We start from the raw sequence: 12,368 nt of genomic DNA, 5'->3' as shown, positions 1-12,368 counted from the left end.
ATAAGGCACTCCATGACTTTGCCCCAAGCTTCGTTTCTGACCTCCTGGTTCCTCACTCCACTTCTCAACCACTCCAATCCTCAAATCTCGGCCTTTTGTCTACCCCCCCCCCCCCACACTAACTGCAAGACAAAAGGTTCACAGTCTCAGCCCCGACTCTGTTGAATCATCTTCTGCAATCTATTAGATCTGCTGAATCTTTGGACTGTTTTAAACGGCGCCTAAAAGCCCGTTTATATCGGCAAGCCTTTCTATAAACCTCCCTTCTTGTTCTCATGTCTTGTTGCGTTTCATTTTGGTCTGTTGCTCTCTGTGTAAATAAAACTATTTTGTTAATCTGCTTGTTTTAATTTTGCGTGTGTGTGTTTATGAAGTGCTTTGTAACTGTGTGTTTTTAAAAAAGTGCTATATAAATAAGGCTTTACTTACTTATTTACATGAAAGGGGTCACTTGTAATGACAGATCCACAGATAATTATTACCCAACTCTGCAGTTCCCCTCGGCAGCATCTGCTGAGATTTTTAGCATCTTTCAGCTGTTTGTTTTGGTTTTCCAACCAACAACTTCATTGTTTTGGTTCAGTCTGAAAACCATGGAAAGTTTCACCTGAATTCAATTATGTTTTGGCCACTCTGGGGCAGCAGAAACAAATAATTAACACAACAATGACCTGTTATTACCTTTTAGAAATTGAAATAGCAAAGTTTGCCCATTCACACATCCAGCAGACACACATATTAGCATAAGTTGTATTTCTAGCCACCTGATTAATGTTAGTTCAATATTCACTCTCCTTTATAGCTTTGTTTTAGTCTCCACCAAATCCTGAAGGAAATATCAGGCTCTTAAGCTGCTAAATGCTCACCAGTTAGTCACTAATTTTGTGTCTAAGGTGTGGTGTGGGTAGGTAGTGTACCATGGATTTTTAGTGGAATAAGTGTAAAATACTGTTTTATGTTCCAAATTGGATCAGATTTATATCTACAACAGTTCGGATGTCAAGACCCCTGACAACGACCAGTGTGAGCTGACCAGGCTAAAAAAATATTTCCTTGTGATCCTTTCACATCTAAGATTTGTGATTAGCCTTTCCAGTTAAAACAAAGCCCATGTGACGAGCTGATTACATGATAGTCGTGTAAAGTTCTCATCTTCTGCTCGACCCGGCGGCCGACACGATGTGAACTCACTCGACAGCGGCGAGCGTGATAAGTTTTCAAAACGAGATTCAAGCTGAACCACGGCCAGGTCTGCACAGCTGATGTATACGCTCACTATTACCGCAGCTGTAGCCTCTTTGTCATGGGTGACACCTCAAACCGAGGCGCTTAAACACCGTAGCACCTGTACAAGACATCCAGGTCCAGTTTCACAAGAGTAATTGTAACATTCAGGCTTGACCTTTGCCCCAGTTTCTCAGTCTTAGCCTTGGTTTCCCTCCACCCTCTTGACAAGTTTTAACAAGCGGGGAGTTCCTGACCCTTTGAACTATGCAGCCAGAAACTGATTGTTTGTGACAACAGCCTGGAGGGAGGTCTGCGAGTCATGATGATCACTGTGTTTCCGACTGATGTTGCATCTCGGCGTGCTTTGTGACTCGTTGCCTTTTGAGAAACGAGGCCCCGCAGTTTCTCATCGCTAGTTTTTTAAAGTCTGTTGCAACTGTAAATCTTCACAGCCTCTCAGAGTAAACAGTCACATTTAGTTTTCAAAGTTCCAGACACAGTTTTAAATAGTGATAAATTATGCGTGAAGTTCAGCAAGCTCGCCCTGCTATGTGTCCATCTCTCCTGCAGGCTTCGGCCTTGTAATCTGTTTGTGATGCAGCAAGTTGGCATATTTGTTTTTGAAAGTCAGCGGGTACTGAAAAAGACATGAGGAGGAGCCACAAACATCAGACAGGTACACAATCTCCTCAGTTAAACCTTCCTCTTCCCATAAATGTACTTAGCAGCTGTTTCTGTGGAAGTCACCAGAGAGAGGCTCCATGGAAAAAGGAGTGGAGCCAGCTGGGTGGAGAGCAGTGGGAGGATTTTTTCCACTTCTGTCTGTCTGAGGGAGACATGCAGCTTTTTCTCAGTGAGCTATTCATCTTAAAGTGTGCAGACTATCGCATGCAGTGGCAAGCTGCAAAGTTCTTTAAATGAGATGGGTTTTAATAAGAAAGCCAATAACAGACCTATAATTAACACAAACATAAAACTGTTTTCAAATACAGTTTTTAAATGAAGTTTTTATTTCTAAGATTGGAAAAATGGCAACTGCACGTTTTATTGGGAGAGTGTGTGTTCGTACTTATTGTTGACCTGTTTTTCTTTGTCCTTAGTAGACCAGATGCATTATGTGCCTTTTTTTAACTCGTCTCAGAGGAAAACATGTTCTAAAGGTAGTGATGCATGTGTTATGGAAAGTATTAGGGATCGGGCACGCTCTAATGCTCATCTCTGCTGCACACCTGGGTGGTTCTAGTCCATTTTTATCAGATGTACCAAACCACGGTATGATGCTGACGCAGGTTTCTCTATTGAAAACATTCAGTATCTCTGTGAATTCATGCTTTGTGAATGGTGTCCATATGTACCTATCATTTATGCCTCCACATAAACCTGCCAATATCCTCTGTTGAATAAAACAGTAGTTGAGATTTATTCTTGCAGCAGGGAGAAGAGTGTGCATTAAAAGAAAGAACGTGGCGGGTTATAACAGACTACGGGGAGGAAAAATATGACATCTGATAAAGTTATGATGGGTAGATATTCTGCTCCTGTTGTACAGCTTTTGTTTGTTTAACAGAGCAGCTACAGGACTGGACCAAGACTCACTGGTGGGTGGAAAAGCTTCATGTCGGTGCATTGCAGAAATGGTTTATTCCTTGTCAGACAAATGAAAAAAACCCCCCCCCACTAACTGATATTTCTTCCGTGTCCTTTTTCTCCTCTCAGAGCGCTATTACTGGGACCGCAAACTACGTATCCCCACAGCCGACTACCAGGAAGTCCTCCATGACGATAAGGCTGCGCTGGCCTGGCTCCTGGCTCTGCGCCGCGTTGGCATTGTATACCTGAAGGGGGCTCCGGCAGAGCAAGGCCATGTGGCCAGACTCGCCGAGAGGATTGGCTATCTCAGGCTGACGTTCTACGGGTAAGACTCTGACATTCACCCATTTTGCTCCAGTCATCCTCGGCCAAGCCACTGTTTAATAATCTAAGGCCCCTCTAAATCTTGAAATGTTGAATTTTCCACTGAGCGTATTTTTTCTGGAGCAGAGCCCGGGGAGTGTTATTAGTAAAAGTAACATACAAAAGACCTTTATTTACCTTTATTTCCCTTTCTAGGGAATCACAGAAAAAGCAACCAGATATTTTGATATAAGTTTCTCAGTTTACAACATTAATGTGTAGGAAAATGTGTGCACTGTTCAATTATCTGTAACTTTGATTCATTTTGGTTCCATGGAGAAGCTTAGCGAGTATCTGTTGGCCCCTTTCATCACAAGGGAGTTCATCACTTTGACTTATTACGGTGCTGATTACTTGAGGACAGAGACGGGGAAAACAACCTAAAAGCATTCCAGCTTTTATAAGCCAGAGGAATTACCTGGTGCACTCAGTCAGAACAGAGGTTTGGAGCGTGAAGCTTTTCCACTGCCAACAGATGAGCTCATACTGCTGGAAGTAAAGAGAGTGCAGACTGAAGCTGCAGACCTGCCATCAGAAAAAACTAGACTGTTTTACGAGTCAGGCATCCAAACGAGGCAGGCAAACAGAACATGGAAGATAACTTTACCTCATTAGCGCTCGGACTCTTGCTGCATCTCAATGAAGTATCTTCTTCAGAAGCTACCGTCTAAGCATTGCTATGAAGCTGCCCGGTTTCCCCTCAGGGATCACCGCAAAGTTCATCTCATCTCATCCTTTTTCTCTCCACACAGCTTAATTGTCGCTGCTGATCTTCTAAAGCCAAACTTAAATAATTAAGGTGGAGTTTATTAACTTATGTTATCTTTATCCTCAGGCACACATGGCAGGTCCAGGACAAATACATGGCAAACAATGTGGCCTACACGTCAGGCAAGCTCAGTCTCCACACTGACTATCCTGCATTACACTTTGCTCCTGGAGTGAGTAAAATCTGACTTACTCGGTCTATTTAGAGGATTAAACTGCACTAAACAGATATGTTATCACTTATGAATTTATTTGCAGCCTTTTATATGTTTGTTTTGACTGGCGGTATTTGGCTTTTATGTCCTTTTTTTGTGTTGTAAAACGAACATTTGTCCGGCATGTGTGTAGGTGCAGTTTCTGCACTGCATCAACCAGGCTGTGGATGGAGGGGAGAGCGAGGTGGTGGATGGCTTCCACATGGCCGAGCAGCTGCAGAGAGAAGACCCGGAGGCCTTCGACACCCTCACCTCGCTCCAAGTGGACTTCACCGACACGGGGACGGACTACTGCGACTTCATGCTGCAGTCCAAGAAATGCATCATCGAGTGAGTGGAGACGGCCTGTCAGATCACGGTCACACGCGTTTATAACATCTCTGTGTAGTAAAGATCCAGACAACGCAAATTGGAAATGACATGCATTAAAGAAAGATGCAGCAGTTCATCGTCGAGTGAGTAGAGATTTGTAGGAGGACACTGCCATCTGCTGTTGGTAATTATTATGCCTTAACAAAAAGTGGAGGCTGATACAGCAACGCATTTGGGATGAGATGTTAGAGAAGTAATCACATACTGTAGATATATACTGTTAGAGTGTCCACATACTTTTGGTATTGTAGTGTAAGTTAATGTGTCCAGTGAATAAACGAGGCATTTTAAATCTTGTCTAGGTAAAACTAAAAATTGATTAAACATTTAATTTATGAAAATGACAGAGAATAATGAAAGATGCAGATCACAGTTTCCCAGAGCACAAGATGATGTCTTTAAATTGCTCGTTTTATCTGTCCAATAGTCCGAAACCCAAAGTATTTTTATAGAAATAAAGATTTGTTTAATTACATTTACAAGAAACGTAATAAAGAGAAAAACTGCAAACCTTCACCTTTAACAAGCTGGAAATAGACAGTGTCTGATTATCAGAATTGCTGCAGATTAATTTTCTGTTAAACTAATCATCTGGTGGTTTGTCCTTCTCTCTCTCTCTCTCTCTCTCTCTCTCTCTCTCTCTCTCTCTCTCTGAGCAGCGTTAACGCCGAGGGTCGAGTCTTGAGGATAAACTACAACAACGCAACCAGAGACTCAGTGCTGGACATGCCCTTACATCAGGTTCAGCCCTTCTACAGAGCGCTGAAGGCCTACGTGAATATCATGAACCGACCGGAGAACGTGGTCACCTACCGGATGGAGCCAGGTCAGCAAGCACCTCCTCTCAAAACTCTACTGATATATGTTTAAATAAATTCATTTATTTAACCCCCTTACCACATTTACAGTCTTAAGAGACTATAAATGATTCAAGTTTGAACTAAAAATAACTTAAAAATGACAGTGAGGCTCTGAGAGAAGGATCCACTCTGCTGATATCCAGCAGCGTCAACAAGGTCATGACGACATCAAGGATGTCGATGTCATCTCTGTCGCTCCAGACCAAATCAAATTACCCAAATCTATTGTGGCCCTCTTTAAATAATCACTGCTCAGCAAAGTGTCCTCAGCATCAGGAGACACAGAGGGAATAATGATGTTGTCTGAGACGTTAAGGACATTAAATTGTAGCAGGATGGCGCCTTTGTTTCAACAGCAGCACCCTAGATTCAATGTTGGCAAACATCCATCGTAATGACGTGTCCTTGAGGACGCTTCAGGGTCAGTATGCCTCAAACAAACCCGTTAGGACGACATGTCATTCAACCACATCTAAAGGCAAAAGTGTTTATACCCGTCTGGCGTAATCACACTCTAAAATCTGCTGTCATAGATAACGCTGGCAAAAAAAATGAACAAACAAACGTACTGCTTCCAGGAAATAGTCACAGCCTCGTACTCTTGAGTCTGATACTGACAAAAGCTCTCGCCTTCTCAGCTTTTATGTGTTAGCAAACTGACGACCAGCCATCAGAAGTAAGCGTGAAAACATTAAACAGTGTTAAAAGTTCACTTGAGTTTATGTTTTAAGCAGTCCGGTCGGTGGCTGGCGGACACGTTTCCCTCTCAGGACTCATCTACACGCTCGCTGCAGAGATCGTTCAGCTCTACAAACCTGTGTTATTGTAAGAATACCGAAGAGATCGTGTTGGAGCACGTCAGATTTATTAACAGAGTCAGACTATAGCCTCGAGATAATTCTCCTGGCAGGATAGTTAGACTGTATATAATACCTGTCAAAGTGCTTTATGTATTGATTTAAACACATCAGTCATTTCAATTCAATTTGTTATTTCTGCAACTGTCATGATGCAACATACTGTACATACGAGGTGTTTATTTACTGGAAAAACAATACAGTCAACAGAATCAACACAGTTATCACAGTAAGTAAAGTAAAACACTCATTATTTCATAAGTTCATCAGCTTTAATGTAGCAAAGCCTAATATTTCATAAGTATAGGAGGCCTAAAGTGGCCCTGACTGTACTTCCTACTTCCTACTGACACATCCTGTCAGCATGACCTGTACTCCTGTGGCCTATAAAGCGTGCAACAGCTTAAAACTCAAAAACCTGAAAACATGAAAAGTTCAACATGTACTGTTGAAACGCTACTGTAACCGTAGAGGTCCAGACTCTGAGGCAACATAACACTCAAACGTCCCGGCACTTAGAGAGATGATCGTGCAAATCACACTTTCAGGCAGTGTGTGTTGATAGTGTGATGCTGTGTTACACGTTGTTCACATGAAAAAAGATGAAAGTAGTTGTGTGAAGAACGAAAAGAGAACTTGAGACAGATGTTAAAACCCTGAGTTCTTTCACACCTCCGCCATTCGCTGGATGAAGTTGGGTGTGATTGTCGGGTGTTGTCGACACTTGTCTGATGGTTGTCTCGGACGCTGTCACGCGGTCCAAAACATTTAGTTTGAAACATATTGAGGCTTTTTATCTCCAGCTGAACAACTACCAACTTTGCTGTAGCCGACCCCGACCTCCCTGTGATGGAGAGAAATAACAAAATCTAATTCCTTACTGAGATAATAAAGTAAAAATCACATGAATTATCCCTCTTATATCTGATCTCTGGGTGTTGCTGTGTTGCAGGCGACATCGTGACCTTTGATAACTGGCGTCTGCTGCACGGCCGGAAGAGCTACATCAGCAGGCCGGACCGGTTGCGACACCTCGAGGGCGCCTACCTGGACTGGGACGAAGTCATGTCTCGTCTCCGGATTCTCCGCAGCTCCGTCAACGAGGACATGTGAGCCCAGGAAAACCCCAAAATTAAATACGTAGCTTTACAGCCTTTGCAGAGAATCTAAACGGTACCAGGCGGCTATAAACTACTGAGCCACACTTAATGTTGCTCTTAAAAAGCTGAAATTACATTGGGCAAAGTGCAAAGATACTGAAATAGCGGACAGCAGGTCAAGAGCTCACTGAGTGAAGTAGTCAAGCATCAAATGATAGATGTCGGTTAGATTATGCATCAGTGATTTAGATAAGTGAAGACTCTTCCTGTAGTAAGTTTTTCCTCATCAGTTGGAACATCATCTATCATTTATGACACTTAATGCAACACTACAATGCAAAAAAATGACATTTATGGTGTGAATGATCTCAGCAGAGACTTAGGAAAGACATTTTACATTCAAATTATAACTTAAATGGGCTTTTGGACTGATTAGTCATAGTGACTAGTGACAAATTTTTATAGGCTGATTTTTATAATTGGTTTTATATATTGTCCTTTTACTCCACAGTGTATTATAGTACACGATAATGTCAGTAGTATTATAATAAGGCATTATTTTTTCTTATTGCCTGTTACAGTATTTCACTACCTCTACTGTACAATCATGTGCCTTCACAAAGGATGTGACATCCTTGACTTTCTCCTCATTCAGTCTGAATTGCCTTCAAGTTTAAAACTGGTAGCTGTACCGCAGCTGGCCGCGCAAACTAACCGTAGATGTATATTTAAAGGTCAGTTCACTCAAATTACAACATAATTAAGACATAATGTATTTCTCTACTTCACCCCAGTAACATCTGGTCAAGCAAAAACTTCCTTCTCCACCTCAGTGCAATAGATGTGAAAACTTAACTTCGTATTTGGAGTTCAGAGCTTTGAAAAAAATACATTTGCAAAGACTGAAGGGCACCTCGTCTTTCCAGAAACTGTGTCCCGGTTGCTCTGGATAATCCACAAACACCCCCGTGTGAAACCACATCTGACAGTGTGGATCATCAGTTCATAGAAAGACACACTGCTGTTTACTTCTAACGTGTAGATATGGTTGACAAAAGTTTCAGAAACCTCGAAACTTCTGCATATTAAAGGATAAAACGGGATAAAATGTTTTATGTAGTTAATTAACCCTTTAAATATCCAGACTTTTGATGCTATTAAATTGTGATTTGATGTCGATGAGTCTGTTTTGCTCACTATTGTTATTGTAAATAGAATTTTGCTTTTAAATCCACATCAAGAGTTGCCAAGTTATTTATTTAAGGCATTTTTTGTGTAACCTAAAACATTTATAAAGACAAGTGTGGTCATGCATTCACAGACTTGTTTACCATTAGTGGGTTTGATTGATGTTTCGTCCTCTGCGGCGGTGGGTCGACTGTGTATTTGCACATTTTAATAATGTGCCTTTATTCCCTTAATCCAGTCTTAAATACAACTTTTTAAAGATTGTGCTGGTGTTCAATCTGGAGCCAAATATTTCAAACGATCAGACAAACTTGCATTTTGTAAAAATGTTTCACTGAACTGTCACAGCGCTCGCTAGAATAAAATCTTCAAAGCTCCAAACGTCTCTTCTTCTACTCTTTTATTCTTTTACAAAGTCGATGTGTGAGTTAGATTGTATTATTCATAAAAAAAGAACAATGAGCTTCATTTGGGACAACTTTATTATATTGCCAAAGCTGTACATATTCTATAAATACCTTTTCAAATACTGGAATACTTACACCTGGCATCTCATTTCATTTTCGTTACAGCAACCGGCGAGTACAATGACAGAGGTGTTTGTAATAATCCAGTTTAAAAAAAACAACAAAAGAACAAAAAAAAAACATCCTTTTAACTGAAGCAGAAAGAGCTGTGTCCAATTCCCCAAACCAAATCCAGAGATGCTTCAGACTGACTTCTGTCCTATTTACACATTTTATGTGCGGCGTTATTCATGAATGGAAACAGCATCTTGTGAACATCCTACTGATTATTTTTCTTTTGCACAGTTCAGTTATTTAGAAATACAAGCATGTCAGAATCAAAATAAAACATCTTCCAGTGATATAGCTGTACCGATATATTGCTGATCTGGAGAAACTGTTCACCACATGAACTCACGTTGCACCCACACACACACACTTACACACGAACTCACACACACACACACACAAACACGCTCACTGTGAAAGTTAACAGGTCAGCAATGGGACCAGATTCAACATTTCTTTTACTATCACGGAACAGAAACAACATTAAGACTTGACGATTCTCCTCGGGGAGCAGATGACGACGTCTGTAGGTTTCAACATGTCTGAAGGGTAAATCTACAACCAATCACAGGACAGGAAACTGCGGCACTTTTTCACAACTCAATCAGTGATGTAAAAGCAAGTGTTTTTTTTTTTTTTTTCTGGACTGCTTATGACAACTGTAATGATTGAATTAGAGCTAATTGTTTAAGTCAGCTATTAAACAAATGCCCAAAAATGCAGTTTTCTGGTTCTCCAATGTGAATATTTGCTGTTTTCCTGTGATAGTAAACTGGATATCTTTGTTTTGTTTGACCAACAGTCTAAAACCCAATCAATGTGAAGAGGTTAACTCAGATTCAGGTAAATTACAAAAGGTATTTTTAATGATTTTCTGATATTTCGGACCAAATTATTAATTGTGGGATCAAATAATCGATAGTTCCAGCCCGAGGTGTTTGTTTGTAGATGATGTCACGCTTTCAACAAGTGAATGTTGTCATTATTAATGTTATTCAGTCTTTTTAAAAAGATTCAGAGAAAGGACGGGTACCTGCTGATATTTGGATGCTGCATATTTTAAATCCCAGGTCAAATGTTTGTGATCGCCTGCATCAGAAATCGTGACATTCTGCTGTTGTTCTGCTTTGTCTTTTTTTTTGTCTTTATAAAAGTTGAGAGAAAGTTCTTGACTTGTATTTGGATGCAGCATTTTTTTTTTTTTTAATTTATTTTGTTTTTAAATTTCCTGGTACAGGTCAACAGAATGGCAGCAGAAGACCGTTTCAGACGAAGGCTGTCAGAAGATGTGACAGTTTACCTGTGAAATGACCGACCTGTTCAGACATTAAATAAATCAATGCCAACCGCTTGCAGAAAGTGTGACATCATCCATGCAACCTCAAACCAATTTCTTCTTCTGCTGCATTGAAACAACGTCAGCGGCATGTGAAGAACAGGAAACCGACTCAGGAGCGTTCACACATGATTCTACTGTTGAACTTGTAGTCACATTATACAAACTGCCTATATTAGCTACTCTTGTTGCCTTTATATTTGGAACCAGATATTAAGTCTATAGGTCCTTTTAAATGAGTTAATTAGCTAACGGAGGCTCTGCAGACAAAGTGGGAGATCACAGCTGTCACAAGTCCACCGATCTCAGACCTGGAATTACAACTGGAGACTGACCTGAACTGTTTTTACATCTCGGGTGATTACTTGCAGTCTGAACGATATAACGTGAACACGGCAATATGCCAACTTGTATCGACGGCTCTGTGCATAAACAAAATAACGTGTTAACACGTCACATGGCTTATAGTGGCTGAATCCAAATGGAAGAGGTGCTGTACACTCTCTGCCAACACTAAAACAACAACAACGTCTACCTGCTGCTGTTTGAAAACACCTGGTGTGACATCACTGATTGGGGCGTGGCCTGAGTGCTGCAAAGCTTCCCCCCCCCCGTACAGAGCAGAGTTCGCTGCCATGTGTGATTTGGAGTTGATTTACCGTTTAAAAAGACAAACTTTAAACAGTCATGTCACACTTAAGTCATCATATTCACTTCAATCAATATGTTCTATAGAAAAAAAAAAGTACTTTCTTACATTCTTCACCCTGTGAAAGCCAGTTAACTCAAGAAAACCTGGCTCTGGCAATGGCTAACTACTTTGTATTGCACATCAAGCAAATCAACAATTTGTAACGTTTTTTTTTTTTGTTTTTTTCATTTTCAGAGAAATGTACAGTAAATATATGTATATATTAAATAAATACTATATATAGAAATATATATATAATATTTATTTTTTCATCCTCAACATGCAATTGATAACAGCAGACCACAGACGAGAAATTTTACAGTAGAACTAGAACAGTAATTCAGCCTGGCGGGCCGAGCTAGGGCAAAGAGAACACATCTGAGAACACTCACATTATTTTAGGGTTCAAACACCTTTTTTAAGAAGCGTTTACATGCGGTGCTCTGGTGCAGTTTACAGTAGCATTTTTCAGTACGGGACATCCTGCACTACGAGAGGCTCTCTGGATGTTTCACCAGTTTCAAACTTGGACAGACTGGAACTTTACAGTAATCACATAGCACAGAATAACTCACACAGTCGTATGGAGACGAAGTGGGGAGAGGTTTTGGGGGGCGTTGGGGTGAGGGTGGGGTAGGGGGGGGGGGCTACTCTGTAGTGAATGTCAAGGCTGTGCACGGGACCTGCATGCACTCTGTGCCTCGGGGCTATCCCTCACGTCTCCTATCGTTAAAAACAGTTGGGTCTTGGCAGCGGGAACAATAGAAGACGTTCAACACAGAGGAGAAGAGATCGAGGGGGAGTCACTTCTCCTGAGTTAAGGAGCAGGCAAACATTTAGCAAGTCGGTATGACGACGGCGATGAGGGGGTCGGAAGTATTTACACGACATCACAGACCGAGGTTAAACACATCTACACGACAGGGTCTAAAAAGGATCTTAGGCTCGTATATACAAGAGGGGAAGGGAGCGGGTTTTGTGTGCTTAGAATAAAGTTAGGGATTGTCAGAAGTCTGTGGTATTAGAGCTGAGATGCCATTTCAAGTAGAGAGGCACAGAGAGGACGGAGAGGGGGGGCGGGGGAGGGTTTGGGAGAAGGAGCGGGGTGTAGACTAGCTAGGAAGAGGTCTCGGTGACAGGATCTTGGGTTTTCCTTCCGCCTCCTTCCCCTTCACTGCCGCCACGTAGGAGAAAAGGCAGAGGACTGAGTAACAGATCTGATGTGC

The 12,368-nt window shown here is 41.3% G+C and overlaps 2 protein-coding genes across 22 annotated transcripts in view; one reads left to right on the top strand and one right to left on the bottom strand.

Annotated features, from left to right (window-relative positions):
- The window catches only part of bbox1 (butyrobetaine (gamma), 2-oxoglutarate dioxygenase (gamma-butyrobetaine hydroxylase) 1), a 27,148-nt gene extending 17,943 nt beyond the window's left edge, over nucleotides 1-9,205 (top strand). For all 3 annotated transcript variants that reach the window (XM_044355405.1, XM_044355404.1, XM_044355406.1), the window contains exons 4-8: nucleotides 2,944-3,142; nucleotides 4,016-4,121; nucleotides 4,297-4,493; nucleotides 5,195-5,361; nucleotides 7,205-9,205. In XM_044355405.1, the coding sequence (XP_044211340.1) occupies nucleotides 2,944-3,142; nucleotides 4,016-4,121; nucleotides 4,297-4,493; nucleotides 5,195-5,361; nucleotides 7,205-7,365 (830 nt within the window). In that variant the 3' untranslated portion in view covers nucleotides 7,366-9,205. The remainder of the gene's footprint in view (nucleotides 1-2,943; nucleotides 3,143-4,015; nucleotides 4,122-4,296; nucleotides 4,494-5,194; nucleotides 5,362-7,204) is intronic.
- madd (MAP-kinase activating death domain) overlaps nucleotides 9,005-12,368 on the bottom strand; it is a 52,527-nt gene continuing 49,163 nt past the window's right edge. For 13 of the 19 annotated variants that reach the window (XM_044355351.1, XM_044355398.1, XM_044355329.1 and 10 more), the window contains one exon: nucleotides 9,005-12,368. In XM_044355351.1, the coding sequence (XP_044211286.1) occupies nucleotides 12,255-12,368 (114 nt within the window). In that variant the 3' untranslated portion in view covers nucleotides 9,005-12,254. The other 6 variants (XM_044355393.1, XM_044355388.1, XM_044355396.1 and 3 more) reach the window with 1 other exon arrangement.

This window comes from Thunnus albacares, chromosome 1 (genome assembly GCF_914725855.1).
Source record: "Thunnus albacares chromosome 1, fThuAlb1.1, whole genome shotgun sequence".
NCBI lineage: Eukaryota > Metazoa > Chordata > Actinopteri > Scombriformes > Scombridae > Thunnus > Thunnus albacares.
Note: the sequence above shows the minus strand (reverse complement) of the source record. Positions and strands in the feature narration are given on the sequence as shown.